At 41.5% G+C, this 16824-nt stretch overlaps 1 protein-coding gene across 1 annotated transcript in view; it reads right to left on the reverse strand.

Moving 5' to 3' along the window:
• Positions 1 to 2650: 2650 nt before the first annotated feature.
• zgc:158464 (uncharacterized protein LOC791139 homolog) overlaps positions 2651 to 16824 on the reverse strand; it is a 203605-nt gene continuing 189431 nt past the window's right edge. Inside the window, exon 6 of the mRNA XM_063005154.1 lies at positions 2651 to 6344. Within this exon, the coding sequence (XP_062861224.1) occupies positions 6158 to 6344 (187 nt within the window). The 3' untranslated portion in view covers positions 2651 to 6157. The remainder of the gene's footprint in view (positions 6345 to 16824) is intronic.

Here is a 16824-nt window from a genome sequence, read left to right on the forward strand (position 1 = left end):
ACAGCTTGTATAGCAGTGTAGATTTACTGTCTTCTGAAAATAACTCAACACACAGCCATTAATGTGTAAATAGCTGGCAACATAAGTGAGTACACCCCACAGTGAACATGTCCAAATTGTGCCCAAATGTGTCGTTGTCCCTCCCTGGTGTCATGTGTCAAGGTCCCAGGTGTAAATGGGGAGCAGGGCTGTTGAATTTGGTGTTTTGGGTACAATTCTCTCATACTGGCCACTGGATATTCAACATGGCACCTCATGGCAAAGAACTCTCTGAGGATGTGAGAAATAGAATTGTTGCTCTCCACAAAGATGGCCTGGGCTATAAGAAGATTGCTAACACCCTGAAACTGAGCTACAGCATGGTGGCCAAGGTCATACAGCGGTTTTCCAGGACAGGTTCCACTCGGAACAGGCTTCACCAGGGTCGACCAAAGAAGTTGAGTCCACGTGTTCGGCGTCATATCCAGAGGTTGGCTTTAAAAAATAGACACATGAGTGCTGCCAGCATTGCTGCAGAGGTTGAAGACGTGGGAGGTCAGCCTGTCAGTGCTCAGACCATACGCCGCACACTGCATCAACTCGGTCTGCATGGTCGTCATCCCAGAAGGAAGCTGACGCACAAGAAAGCCAGCAAACAGTTTGCTGAAAACAAGCAGTCCAAGAACATGGATTACTGGAATGCCCTGTGGTCTGACGAGACCAAGATAAACTTGTTTGGCTCAGATGGTGTCCAGCATGTGTGGCGGCGCCCTGGTGAGAAGTACCAAGACAACTGTATCTTGCCTACAGTCAAGCATGGTGGTGGTAGCATCATGGTCTTGGGCTGCATGAGTGTTGCTGGCACTGGGGAGCTGCAGTTCATTGAGGGAAACATGAATTCCAACATGTACTGTGACATTCTGAAACAGAGCATGATCCCCTCCCTTCGAAAACTGTTTTCCAACAGGATAACGACCCCAAACACAACCTCCAAGATGACAACTGCCTTGCTGAGGAAGCTGAAGGTAAAGGTGATGGACTAAACCCAATTGAGCACCTGTGGCGCATCCTCAAGTGGAAGGTGGAGGAGTTCAAGGTGTTTAACATCCACCAGCTCCGTGATGTCATCATGGAGGAGTGGAAGAGGATTCCAGTAGCAACCTGTGCAGCTCTGGTGAATTCCATGCCCAGGAGGGTTAAGGCAGTGCTGGATAATAATGGTGGTCACACAAAATATTGACACTTTGGGCACAATTTGGACATGTTCACTGTGGGGTGTACTCACTTATGTTGCCAGCTATTTAGACATTAATGGCTGTGTGTTGAGTTATTTTCAGAAGACAGTAAATCTACACTGCTATACAAGCTGTACACTGACTACTCTAAGTTATATCCAAGTTTTATTTCTATAGTGTTGTCCCATGAAAAGATATAATAAAATATTTGCAGAAATGTGAGGGGTGTACTCACTTTTGTGGTACACTGTACATTAAAATGATAATTGAAACTAGGGCTGGCTCAATACCACTTTTTTATGTCCGATACAGACACTGCAAATTGAGTATCTGCTGATACCGAAACCAATCCAGTACCGTTATTTCTCCTCTCAAACAACTAAGCAGTAATAATACATCTCAATGCACCATGGTTAAACTAGCTATCTAAATAACAATGCTCAGACTGTGAAACAAATATTCTAAAGGAATAAATACAGAACCTACATCACACTTATCCAAACCTCTGTTTTTATTTTAACTTTTACACACAGAACATTTAGCAGCATTTTTGGTTTCACTTACATTCGAGCAGTTGTTTGGGACGCGATGGACCAATTAGAATTGACACAGAGTTGAGATTTTCCGTTAAAGTTCTGTCATGTTTTTAGATCATTAAAAACCAAAGCACGCTTATTACAAAACCCTGCTGGATTTTGAAGAGGACAGCTGTGGCTAAACGGGAAACGGTGTAGTTTGTTTTATTTAATAACACTAATGGAATCATCATTGAGGATGTGAGATATCTCCAAGCCAGGACAAGATAGGTTTTCTTTATCTCAGGTGAGCGATTTATCATTTATAAAGTGATTTTTATTGTTTTTAGATGTGGCAGTAGTAGATTATTTTTTTAAATGCTAAAAGTTTAAGTAGATCAGTGTGTTTTAATTTCTGAATGGCTGTTGCAGATGAGTTGTAGATCAGTGTTAATGATTAATGATGTCATCAAGATGCACCTTGTTAAGGCAGTTGCCGAGTGAGTGGCAATAAACGGCGCTCTGTTGGAACGTACCTTCATGTTATTTGCTTTACACACAAACAATGGCCTTATTTACATCAAGTGTTATTTACATTAAGCAACAGTATCGGATTACACGTTTTTTTTCTACCGATTTCCGATCCAGTGATTTGGGCCAATATCGGACCGATACCAATACAGAGTATTGGATCGAAGCCAGCCCTAATTGAAACTTATCTAATGTGATCAAAAAAATCTGAAATGAGCTATTAATCTTGCAGCATGAACGCAGACATGCCAGCAGTTTACTGAGCTGCAAAGCATTTTCTTATAAGGAAATTCGTCCAGGAAAGTGTCATGACAAGCTTATGTAAACATTTTATTCCATTAGACTGAGCAACTTCATAATAAAATCATGACAATAAGTTTTAGGACAGAGTTGTTGGAATAACCCTTATATATCTTTATTTAAGGTTTATAGCGGTTGTCATGGTGTTCTGTAGACATCCCATAGACATACAAACAGTGTCCTTAAATGAAGTGTAACCAAAAATCTGTAACAGAAAATCACAAAAGATGGAAAAAAACAACAACCACTAACTAGAGATGTTTTGTTTCCAACAGCATTACTGGCACACACAAGCACCACATAAATGCCTTTTAGATTTTTTTTTTTTTTTAAAACATAGGCACACTCATACATACACACCAAGAAGTAAACAAAGCAAACATAAAGATCTTAGTTCCCTTATCCGGGAGGGAGTGAAGCACAGATATAATTATTATTCATCACTCCATCCATAATAAATTACAGTCACAGAACATTCATGAAAAGCAGATTTTTTTTTGGAAAATGAAATCAGTCTGAAATACCGGACTGACTCGTTTCATCATGCATTTACAGCATAAGGCATGGACCGGACTGATGTCAGAGGCATCACATTAGTACAGAGTGATGTTTTACATACAAATGACGCTCGCAGAACCTCTCCGGAGAGCACAAGCACACAACTTTTGATTGAGTTTCTGAGAAAAAAACTGTTCCTAAACCTAAGGTACAATTTAGTGGAAAGTGACGAGAGGAAGAGGAAGCTGGATCGATATCTGCAATCTTATTGTACCTTATTGATTGGCTGATGGGTGGAATTAAATCGATTTTCTGAGGTAGACAATGCAGACGTATTTTATTCTCCCTCGTCAAGAGCTTTCAGTTGAATTGGGGGGGGGTGAATGTAAAGTGGCTCATTTCTATAAAATTGCCAAAGTGTTGTTTTTTTCCCACACTTCACTGAGCCACAAAAGAAATTCAGTCTCTTTTACTATTATTATTTATTTTTATTTCACTGGGGGTCAGATATGTAGTATATTATCACACCAGGAATGAATTTCTCATCATTTATTCATTTCTTTAACTGTCTTATTCTGGTCGTGGACACAGTGGGTCCAGTGCCACCTGGGAACACTGGGAACAAAGAGTAACCGGGTACTGATCCACTAGTAACACACATATTGAATTGCCAGTTCACATTTGTATGTTTTAAAAGGTAAAGGCAACCAGAGTACCCAAAAGAAACCCTCATGGACACTGAGAGAGCATACCAAACTCGAGGCCAGGGTCAAACCCGGGTCCTTATGACCCATGTTGGCGTGCAGCATCATCTTCATCAGTCCTACTAAATACTGGAGCTAACAAAGACAGTTTAGCATGTTTGTCGCTTAGAATGAATTGTTATTAATTGTATTTCTGTCTTCCAAATTTAACCAGATTTTGCTATTAGGAGAATCATTTCAGAACAAACCATAACTGTAACCATGTTCACATTAACTACCATCCTGTTGCTAATGCTGCATTCAAACAGAGCTATGTTTTAGCATTGTTATTGCTAATGACTGTAGCTAACGGTTTTACTCAGATGAAGTCTTTCCCAATCGTTCATAACACATCTAGGGAAAATCTTGATATTTGTGATAGCTTTTACTTATTTCCAAGTCTGCTCAAAAGATCAGAGGACTTGCTAACTTGTTAGCATTAGGTCTTTAAACTTTAGTACCACAGAGCCTTTTAGTTAGCATTAGATAGCACATCTGATGAAAATGTCCATATTTTCCATGGTTCTGTCTCATTTCCACTCTTCAAAATACTTATTAATACCTTGCCCATATAAACGCTCTAGCTGTTAAAGCATGAGGTATTTCACTTTAGCTCCACAGAGCCTTTTAGTTAGCATTACATAGCTTTAGATAGCACATCTGAGGAAAATGTCCATATTCGCCATGATACTGTCTCATTTCCACTCTTCAAAATATGCCTTGCTCATATAAAAGCTCTAGCTGTTAAAGCATTAGGTATTTTAACTTTAGTCCTATAGAGCCTTTTAGTTAGCATTAGATAGCTTTAAATAGTACATCTGATGAAAATGTACATATTGTCCATGGTTCTGTCTCATTTCAATTCTTCAAAATACTTATTAATACCTTGCCCATGTAAAAGCTCTAGCTGTTAAAGCATTAGGTATTTTAACTTTAGCTCCACAGTGCCTTTTAGTTAGCATTAGATAGCTTTAGATAGCACGTCTGATGAAAATGTACATATTCGCCATGATACTGTCTTATTTTTACTCTCCAAAATATGTCTTAATACCTTGCTCATATAAAAGCTCTAGTTGTTAAAGCATTAGGTATTGAGCTCTAGTTGTTAAAGCATTAGGTATTGAGCTCTAGTTGTTAAAGCATTAGGTATTTTAACTTTAGCCCTACAGAGCCTTTTAGTAAACATTAGATGTACATATTGTCCATGGTTCTGTCTCATTTCCACTCTCCAAAAATACTTATTAATACCTAGCCCACATAAAAGCTCTGGCTGTTAAAGTTGGTAGCTGTTAAGCTCATAAACAGGCTCTGAGCCACACAAACAGAGACTATGGGCAGTGTAGACATAGCAAAAACTCATAAAAAGCCTATAAGGGCCAAGTATGGGCAGTCCACATGATGTTTGAGCAGTTTGCAAGTTATCACCAGGCAGCCCAGAGTCAGTTAGCTCTAAGTCAGGTCTGTCCATGAGGGGGCAATTTATTTAACAAGGTCCAGCTTATAGATGGCGCACACAAGTTCAGCGCAGACATGTTTGCTGGTCTGGGCTTGGCGTTCACCAGGCTTAGTTCCGTTTTACAGTGATTCATGACTTGAATTTCATGTTTTCATGTTTCACATTTCCATTTAAATGCAGCATTCTTTACACTGAGGAAACATACACGATGTATTTAAGCTGTGACTGGCGTATTCATTGACATCAGAGATATCTGCAGTTCAGTAGACCTCGAGCAGTGACAAGAAATGTGATTCGGAAGGTCGACTAGCATCACAAACAGATTAACAGTATTACAAAACAGCAGTTCATAGACCATCCTGGAGTTCAGAAATGTCCACATTGTTTGCATGACATTTTATTACAGCATGAAAGACGCTAGGACAATCAACAAGGCTAAGATGTGGGTGCAGGTCAAAGCTAAGGGTTATAGGTCCATGTGGAAAAACAATGTCCGAAAAGAGCAATCGGCTGCACATAAAGTCTTGGAAAAAAAATCAAACCTTATTATTAACATTTAAGTCAATTCAGTGGTCTGTTGTCTGTATGTTTTACTGAGCTGATCTGACCTGCTATAGGCTAAAAAAGTGAGACTTTCAGTCATCACAGGGATAGTGGTGACATTTTTGTTTCTAAAGATTCCAGTTTGCTGTAAACTGTTCCAGTATCTCTGTTTACATCTGTGAACAAGTTCATCTATGAAGGCTTAACAGAAACATATCCAACACAATCCACCAGTGTTTTGCTGTAAATAAAGACAAAAGAGATGCTGGATCCATCTGTAACAAGTCATCGAAGTTCCTTGGCCATCATACAGCATTTAAATTCAAGGTAACTCAAGGTCGAAGCGTTAGCACTGGGCTACAGTGTCCGGATGGCCACAGGGTAGAGGAGGGACATGTGTTCGGCTCCTTTGATCGGCAGCTTGCGGCTGGAGTAGAAGTGGATGATCTCCGGTACGCTGTCGAACAGACAGCTGTTCTGACCCAGGATGTACTTATTGTCTTTGGTTCTTGACAGCTTCATGTGCATAAAACCTTGACTGCTCCTGAATAAAATAGAGACAAAGAAAGAGAGGATGAGCAAAAAAAGGGAGGGGAAGGGGAGTTAGTGTGAAATAAATAAATAAATAAAGCTGCTGATTAGATCTGGTTTGAAGAATTGCAGTTCATTTGCAGACAGGTCGCGTAAGGTGGAAGATAAAAACGTAGATCTAGTTTAATGAGTACATTGGTTAGGGCAAGAGGGGAATTTGAGTCTGTGTCTGGGAACAAATGTGGCATTATTTGGGGGAAGGTGTGATAAAAACAGGTTTGTTTTCACACAAATAAAATCAACGTATTAGAAATACAGTGGACAAAGAAAGTATTAAGACCCCTTGACTTTGTGCACACTTTAATGTGTGGTGGATTTGATTTTGAATGGATATAACAGCCATTTGTACCCATCAATCAACATTTAATTGGCCACGATAAAAAAAAAAAAAATGGGGTAAATAAAAAACAAGAAATTGGCAGCTCAGGTGGCGCAGCGGTAAAAACACATGCTGCAACCAGAGCTTGGATCTCAAATACATCGCATCGAATCTCAGCTCTGCCTTGCCGGCTGAGGCTAAGCGGTCACATGAACAACGATTGGCCTGGTTCAGATGGGCGGGACTAAGCCAGATCGGGTCTCTCTCTGTCAGACTGATGCAATTACGACCTCTGCTGGCTGATTAGAGGCGCCTACACAGAGATGAGGAAAGAGTGCTCTTAGGGTGTGTCTCTCCGTACACAACACTAGGTGGCACAACACTCGTCAATGTGTGGGTGATAAGATGCATGTGGCTTGCTGCCCATGTGTCGGAGGGGGCGTGGGTTAGCTTTGATCTCCTCGGTCAGAGCAGGGATCGGCATAGGTGGAGAGGAAGCATGATGCAATCGGGCAATTGGACGCGCTAAAGGGGGGGGAAAGAGGACAAAATGCATTAAAAACAAACAAACAAAAAAAAAACAAGAAATTAAATCTCTTATCTACAAAAGTATGCAGACCCTTTATTCAACACTTTGCTGAAGCCCTTATGGCAGCAAAGTCTTCGTAAATACATCTGTACAAGCTCGGCACACCTAGATTTAGGCAGTTTATCCCATTATCCCATTAAACATTAAACTTTCCATGTGCAGATTACCAAACCAGTTGTACTGACAGGGCTGTATAACGTGGCTGCTATCGCTCTGAAGTCTTTTTCAGTAATTTGATCTCTAAGAACATAAGATGAGTTCCTTAACCATTTAAATCTGGGGTTCTGTTACAAGGAACTAAACGTATCTGAAAGTCCCTGGTTTAGGACTGTGTTTATTGCATTATCAGAATATACACTCGTCAGTCACTTTATTAGGAACACCTGTCTACCTGATCGTTTATGTAATCAGCAAACCATGAGTCAGAAATAGAATGCATAAAATCATATGGACAGGGGTTTAGGAGCTTCAGTTAAAATATGATCTGAGTGACTTTGTGGCATTGATGGTGATGCTGGACTATCTGGATGTACGGATGTTAGAAATTGCTAATCTAGAGTTTATGCAGAATGGTGCACAAAAATAAAAACATCTGATTCACCCGGCAGAAACACCTTGTTGATGAAAAAAGTCAGAGAGGCCAGACTGCTTTACAACTGTGAAAGGCAGAATGTCATTGCAAAACACACAACACATCTAACCTTAAAGATGTGGGTGGACACGTTTGGTGTGGAGGAACTCTGGCAGCCTGCAAAGAGCCCTGACCTCAATACTACTGAACACAGTCGGACTGTCTACTTGCAAGCTTCACATTTGTATAGCACATGAGTTCCTGCTCTCAAAAATGCTCCTTAGACTAAATGATCACGAAATCCAAGAAAAAGTCCAAAATCTTAGAGCCTTAGAAAAAGAGTGAAGACTGTTAAAGTAACAATGATGGGGGTTAAGTCACCCAGGTAGTGCACCAGCACTGGGATTCTGAACTCCTTAAGTTAGAATCACAGCTCCGCTACCTGTCTTCCTGTGTTCCTGCAGCAGACAAAATTGGCCACTAGTCTGCTGGTTGGGAAAAATCGGACTAAAAAAGGGGGTGGGGTCATTGACGTTGTGTAAAGACCCTGGTTAGTAGCCCGAGGCATCTGTACAGAAGTGGAGGAACGTGGAGATCAGCGCGTGACTCTCCGTGTGCGAGACTGGCCTCACGTGCGAATCCTCCAAAGCAAGGTTTATCAAAAACATGGGTAGCAGAGAAAAATAATAGTAATTAAATAAACACTAAATTAACTTGTCCACGTATGGCCCCATGTGGAGGCTTTACGTTACATGTTGTAAACCACAGTGGGACCAGATTGCCACTATTTGTGTTGCCTGGGTCACTATTAATATAAATCATGGAAAAAATAAGGGTAGCTTGAAAAAAAAAAACTTGCTCCAAAGAATAGGTGAATAAGAAGGGGTTGGTGGTCTGTGTGTGTCAGGAAAATATACCCCCCTTGGACGTGATTGAGGTCCCCAGCAGGGGAAAAACTAAGTGGCTATGCAAAATTGGAGGAGGGTTACTCCACATTAACACTTATGATCTGTCCCAACAAGCTCATTGTCAGGTGTCGTTGGGATGGTGTAGCCTAGTGGTCACTGCTGTTGGGCCCTTGAATTGCTCTTAACTCTCAATTGCTTAGACTGTATACTGTCACAGTACTGTAAGTTGCTTTGGATAAAGGCGTCTGCTAAATGCCACGTACTTTTGGGTCATATAGTGTAGTTCTTTATGGCAGACAGACCAACCATAATCACAGTGTTGTGTGGTCTCTTTGCCTTCTCAGGTTTAAGTGAATGAAAAATGTTGCTGAAGGAAAGTCATTTAGCACTAACGCTGCGAGCGAGGTGTTCATGACACCAGTGTTTGATCACTGAGATAGCACAGGAGGAAGAAAAAGTCCTCAGGAGTCTATTCATCAGTGTACACGTCTTAGCATAGGAGGAAAGAGAAATGATACACACATCCGCACAAAGCCGTGAGCTGATGAATAAAGAAATTTAAGCCTCTGCCCACCAGGTCCCAGCTTTCAGCCTCCAGCTTATTAATGTCCAGTACTGAATTTATGCACATAGGCGTTTCCACAGAATCCGACAGCAGCGCTACGTCCTCACATGCAGCAGGAATGGGGATGGGAGGTCAGTGCAGCCTCCACTTATCTTCTAATTGCATTTGCAAACCAAGCTCCAAAGTCTCAAAGGTGTTCAGGGTGACGAGTATAAATGACTGGAGAGATCAACAGGATGAGCATTACTGAGGATAAAGAATGACTGCATGCAGCGTGTGCCATGTTAAATATAGCAGGCATTAATTACCTACATGCTGTGAGGAGAAATGCCTTTGGCAGAAATGACATCCATAGAAACACTGATTCAGATTCCTCGCATTTGGCCATGAGACATTTCCGGAAGGATTCAAAAGTCCAAGTGAACTAGAAAGTTCAAGATCATGAGCTTGTTGAACATCTCATTTAAAATCAAGGGCATTAATAAAGCGTTGCCCACCATTTGGCACCTATAATTTACATTTACATTTTTGGCATTTAGCAGACGCTTTGGCACCGCTTGGCAGTGGTGGGGTTTGAACCAGCAACCTTCTGCTTACTAGTGTAGTCCCTTAACCACTAGGCTAGTCAAGTCAAATTTATTTGTGTAGTGTTTTTTACAACAGACATTGTCTAACGCAACTTTACAGAATCCAGGACCGACAAACCAAAAACCTTCGTTGAGCAAGCTGAGGGTGACAGTGGCACGGAACCCCTTCCTTAAAATTACCAAAAGAAACCTTGAGAGGAACCAGACTCAGCAGGGACTCATCCTCCTTGGGTGTGGGTGTCTGTGGGAATTTGTGACCATTCAGTCAAAAGGACACTAATCTTGTATAAGAAGGTCTGACTTGCAGCTGACATTTTATTCCATTCCAAAGGTGCTCCAAAGGAATTGAGCTCAGTAGTATATTTGTTTATATTTCCATATCAGCATATATGGCTACAATCATGCCATATCGACTATTTGGGCAAAAGTATTGGGACACCCCTTCTAATTACTGAATTCATGCGTTTCAGACACAACAATGCTAACAGGTTTGATAAATTAGAAAAGCTTGGTTTAACGACAATCCAGTGTCCTGCACAGAGTCGCATTGATCAGATTTGGAATGAACTGGAACATCAATTGTGGCTTTCCTGACCAAGATCATTGAACAGCCATACACATGCTGAATTCTGACTGAATGGGCACAAATTCCCACATATAGAAGCCTTCTCAGAAGAGCAGCTGTTGTTATAAGTGAAATAAAACATTGTTCATTCTAGTTTTTCTCCCATTTTTCTCCCAATTGTAGTGTAGTCAATTTGTCTTCTGCTGCTGGGGATCCCTGATTTTTTGCAGTTGAGGTGGGTATATTGCTGCTCACGCCTCCTCCGACCCACTCGCAACCCTTAGCGTAACCCTGCACAGGCACCTCTATCCACCAATCAGGGTCCTTACACAGCGTTTGAAGACCCCACCCACATAGTCCGCTAATCCCTCCCTACAGGCACTGCCAATTATGCCCAGCGGACTGGTGGCAACGCCGAGTTTCGAACAAAGGAGTTTGGCGCTGGTGTGCTAGCGGAATATCCAACTGCGCTACCTGGGCGCCCCGGTCATTCTATTTTAATACTATTTGTTGAAATGGGATGTCCAACAAGCTCATGGTCAGGTGACCAAATATTTAAAGTCATAATTTATTAATTAATTCCAGAAATAGCTTTGATTTACTATTGATGTCCATTGTAAATAAGATGCTTAATGTTTATGTGGAATAAAAAGTCTAGAATTTCCTTTGGTGGGATTTTCTCAACAACATTTAATAGTTCCTGCTGTGTAGTATTTTTTCCTTGTGATGTTTAGGTCCAGACAATCAAGTAGGAAATGTTTCATTGTCAAATGTAATTTGCACACTAGGCAAGCTGGTGCTGCTTTATTTGATTTCTTTGGTTGTGTGTTTGTCTTTTTCTGATGAAACCGAGCTCAGGGACTTTGCTCTATAGACAGGTGGAAATTCATGCTGGAACAGGTGAAAAAAGAACTTGGTCTCCAAGGGATGTCCACTCCACGATTAGCTGTCCACTGTAAACTGAGCCTTCATCACAGATCCATCCCATAAATCCCTTCATTACAGCAAACAGAGCAACCCGGACCTGAAGAAGCTCTAGAAATCCCTAAAAAGCCCTACAATGGATCATTATGGAGATTTTTTCTAGTAGAGGATTCATATCTGATTGTATCTGTTCCCTGAAAGGCTTTGCGAGGCTGTGTGCCAGCTTATCTCCTCTGAGTAGCACAAACAAAGTGAAAAAGCAATTTATCAGGATTGCTGAGATGGGAGATACAGCAGTAATTATTCTGGAGAAGACTGGTACTTGGGCACCATTAACAATGTGTCCTTTAATCGGATTCATTTCAGGTGCCAGATTTGGATAAAAGGTCTTTGCTGTACATGGTGTTCCCGTGTTTCTGGTTGTTTTGAGCAACACTGATTGCTTATGAGTATCCATCCATCGAATGTTCTGGTGTTCTATGGCATGGTCAGAAGTACATGGGCATCTAAATATCACAATCAAAACCACTGGCATTAATACAGACTTGGTCTTTTCTTTGTTGCTATCTTCCCTCTTCTGAAAACACCTCTAGGATTAATTAGAATGGTGACTGAACCAGCCATCCAATCTAACATCTTTTAATTGAATGGGCACAAATTCCTACAAACAGAAAAAAATATCTTGTAGGAAGTCTTAAGAAGAGTGGAGGCTGCTATAGCTGCAAATTAATAAAAAAAAAAACTGGAATGAGATGTCCAACAAGCTCATAGTCAGGTGTCCACATACATTTGGCCATAGTATGGATGATAATTTAACCAATATCAGTTTTTAAGTGGCTCTGGATCCATCTGGGACACCAGGAATTGTGATACATTTTTGCCATTGTCCTAATTTGGATATAACCAATTTTTGTGTAGCACACTCTGGCAACCTCTGCTGGTTGCACAACACCCACTCAGGCCAGGAAGAGCTACAGACTAGCACCTACCTCCTTGTTTATTCCCCCCATTCCTCAAATTTGATCATTTCCAATTCCCTAAAACAATTCCTCTAGCACCCCTCCCCCGACATGTGAGCAGTCTGTGGCCGCTCTTATTTTTGCACCAATTAGCACTGGATTCTCACAGAGAGCTGTACTCTCTGGAGTACACGAAGAGTCATGCTATACCCTACGTTTTCCTCCACTCATGCCAGCACCTCCATCACACAGCAGAGGTTCCATATTTCAGGGACAATAAGGAGAAACCTCCAACTGACTTCACTTCCTCTGGACATTGCCAGTTACGTCTGTTGACATTTACATTTTTGGCATAATCCAAAGTGACTTACAGTACTGTGACAGTATATTGTCTAAGCAATTGAGGGTTAAGGGCCTTGCTCAAGGGCCCAACAGTAGCAACCTGGCAGTGGTGAGGCTTGAACCAGCAACCTGTTGATTACTAGTCCAGTACCTTAACCACTAGACTACAACTGTCCTGTTGTATGTGCTAGTCTGTAGTCCCTTCCTGGCCTGAGTGGGTGTTGTGCAACCAGGAGAGGTCAGAGTGTGTTAAATAATTGGTTATGTCCCAATTAGGACAATGCTAAAAAAAAAAAAAGTATAACAATTTCTGGACAGGGTCCCAAATGGATCTGGAGCCACTTCAAAACTGATTTTGATTAAATTATTATACTCTCCCTAGCCAAATGTATGTGGACACCTGACTAGGAGCTTGTTGGACATCTCATTCCAGTTTTTTTATTTTGCAGATATAGCAGCCTCCACTCTTCTTACAAGATATTTTTAGTGTTTGTAGGAATTTGTGCCCATTCAATTAAAAGAAGATGTTAGATTGGACAGCTGGTTTAGTCACCATTCCAATTAATCCTAGAGGTGTTTTCATAGGAGGGAAGCTGGCTACAAAGAAACAACCAAGTCTGTATTAAAGCATGTGGTTTTGATCGTGATATTCAGATGCCCAGAGTTGAGAAACTGGTGACGCTGGTAGCACAGCTGAGATTCTTTCTCCAGAGTTAGAACTCTCCTCAGTGAAGGGCTAGCATATAAGACCACTGCAGCTATCAACTTAAGTGTCTGGTGATAAGATTCTTTTAGAGGGTCTTAGCAGGAGAGTCAGAGGACCACACTTCTCTCTGTCAGACAGTAGGAGTCACTGTTGCAGGTCCCCAACCTTTTTTGCACCACGGACCGGTTTCATATAAGATATAATTTCACGGACCGGCGGGGGAGGGAGGATTTAATTATATTGTTTACAAATGATGTAAAATGAGCTTATTTTTCGCTGCAACGAGACGCTGCTTCCAACTAGGGGTGATAAGAAACAGTAACACCCGAAATACAAGTAGTGAAAACAGCTTTTTTAGCAATCTTAAATTATTTATTCTTTCTGTGCAGCCCGGTAATAAGTGACCCACGGGCCGGTACCGGTCCACGGCCCGGTGGTTGAGGACCACTGCCCTATCCAATCCTCCCTCTGTCAGACACGACCAAAAGAAGCAAACACTGGACACCAAACATTTTGAATGTTTTGAAAGATAGACTTCATATCTATTGTGTTTGTGAAAGGCGCTATATAAGTATAACATTATTATTATTATTATTATTATATCTGGTAACCAAAAAGCCTTTCTTTGAAAGCTAGCAGGTACATTTACCTTCCTAACATTTATACTACAGTTATTGAACTGTATAATAATAAAAAGATCCAATATCTCTCCATCTGAGATGAAATGATTAGCAGGTGCTTCACACAGGTCTCCTACGTGAATAAAACATCTGTAGCTCCACCGGAATATAAACCAGTAATGCGAGAATGACACCAAGACCCCTCATCCAAATGCACAGCACACGTTGATGCTCGGTACTGGCATTAATATTTCAGCAGGTTCAGATATGAAGTATTTACACCCGAAGGTCTCTGTAGATATAATACGTCTCAATGTAAGGTCCTGATCCGCATCCTCGCCAAAGCCGCCCAGGCTGTACAGATCATCCGTTATGTAATCGCTTCATTTATACTCATCCCTCCACTCGACTCGCTTCACTAGCTGGCCGTCATTATCTGAGCCTTCATCATCATTAGAGGAGATGGGAGGTCATTACAGTCAGACTCGTAAGACTGCGCTTCACAAAACGTACAAGTTAACTTTTTAAGCTCTTTATACCTCATTTTTTTCTTTAATGCGGTTAGCTCCAGAAATATCGGCTCCTTTGACTGACGTGGACAAAAAGGTCGTTTGAATCTTGTGCTTCATTAGGTTAATGTTACACAGAAATGAAAGAAAAAAAGGGAAAAAATATAATCAGATTTATAAAACCAGAGCAGTAAGAAAAAGTCTGACCTTTCAGATATTTATTTTATTTATTTAGATGTTTTACACCGTGCTAACATAGTTGTTATATTCATGGCAGGAAAGGTAGGTAATTCTCATTTTTCAGTTTATAGTCCATGTCAAGTTGTGTTTTTTAGATGCGCTCTTTTATTTATTTATTTTCCCCAATCTAGTCGTATCCAATTACCCGATTGCATTACGCTTCCTCTCTACTGATGCTGATCCCCACTTCTGATTGAGGTGAGTGAGACTGACAGGCGCCCCCTCCGAAACGCAATAGCCGACAGCATCCTTTCACCTGCCTGAGGCGAGTTCATATGTGGATCAGCTATGTGTATGGAGAGCCACACCCTTTAGTATTACAATACATTGTCAATGCTGTAAGTATTTAGAACATTCAGTTAGTATATATTTGACTGAAATGGGTATATGGCAGGTATCACAGAGTGGAGGAGCTTCCCCTCTTAGAAGATATACCGATCAGCCACCTCCTTGTTTCTACACTCACTGTCCATTTTATCAGCTCCACTTACCATATAGGAGCACTTTTTAGTTCTACAATGACTGACAGAAGTCCATCTGTTTCTCTGCATGTTTTGTTAGCCTTCTTTTCATGCTGTTCTTCAATGGTCAGGACTCTCCCAGGACCACTACAGAGCAGGTATTATTTGGGTGGTGGATCATTCTCAGCACTGCAGTGACACTGACATGGTGGTGGTGTGTTAGTGTGTGTTGTGCTGGTATGAGTGAATCAGACACGGCAGTGCTGATGGAGTTTTTAAACACCTCACTGTCACTACTTGACTGAGAATAGTCCACCAACCAAAAATATATCCAGCCAACAGCGCCCCGCGGGCAGCGCCCTGTGACCACTGATGAAGGTCAGGAAGATGACCAACTCAAACAGTAGCAATAGATGAGCAATCGTCTCTGACTTTACATCTACAAAGTGGACCAACTAGGTAGGAGTGTCTAATAGAGTGAGTGGACATGGTATTTAAAAACTCCAGCAGCACTGCTGTGTCTGATCCACTCTTACCAGCACAACACACACTAACACACCACCACCATGTCAGTGTCACTGCAGTGCTGAGAATGATTCACCACCTAAATAATACCTACTCTGTGGTGGTCCTGTGGGGGTCCTGACCATTGAAGAACAGGGTGAAAGCAGGCTAAAAAAGTATGTAGAGAAATAGATGGACTACAGACAGTAATTGTAGAACTACAAGGTGTTTCTTTATGGTAAGTGGAGCTGATAAAATGGACAGTGAGTGTAGAGGTGGTCACAATGTTTTGCCTTATCGGTGTATTATTATATTCAAAGTGGACAAGTCTCCAAATCTACAATCGGAAACCACCTCAATGCCAACACAACTACAGGTGTGCCAGAAAACCAAATGAGCATCTGGGGCTCACTAGACACCCTTGAAACCCTGACTGGAAATAGAATCCATTTTTAGAAACTCACGGTGGGTTTGGTGTACAATAAGGGTGGTTATACCGAAATGAACCTAAAAAACGTTTAGCAAATGATTCATTTAGTATAAAAATTATGAAAGTCGAGGGCGCTCGGGTGGCACAGCAGTAAAACACACTAGCACACCAGAGCTGACATTAACGATTGGCTCGTTAGAGGGTGGGGTGAGACTCTGTTAAAGGTGACCGGATGGGTTCAGGATTACAGAGCTGTCACCAAAAGTCAGACTGGTTATCACTAGCCAGGGGGTCTTCATCCATCGATACATAAAACACAGTGTATGGTGCCACAGTGCAAAGAAAGAGGGAAGGCACACTAGCACACCATGAGCTGATGTCTCAAATTCACTAGTCTGAATCTCAGCTCTGCTGTGGGTAGGCTGGAAACCAATGCAGACAATTATTGGCTCGTTCGAGGGTGGGGTGAGACTCTGTTAAAGGTGACCGGATGGGTTCACAGATACAGAGCTGTCACCAAATGTCAGACTGGTTATAACCAAGAAGTGTCGTCATCCACCGGTACATAAGACACAGTGTATGGGGCCACAGTGCAAAGACAGAGGGAAGACACACTAGCACTAGTCTATCTCAC

Source organism: Trichomycterus rosablanca, chromosome 11, assembly GCF_030014385.1.
Source record: "Trichomycterus rosablanca isolate fTriRos1 chromosome 11, fTriRos1.hap1, whole genome shotgun sequence".
Taxonomy (NCBI): Eukaryota; Metazoa; Chordata; class Actinopteri; order Siluriformes; family Trichomycteridae; genus Trichomycterus; species Trichomycterus rosablanca.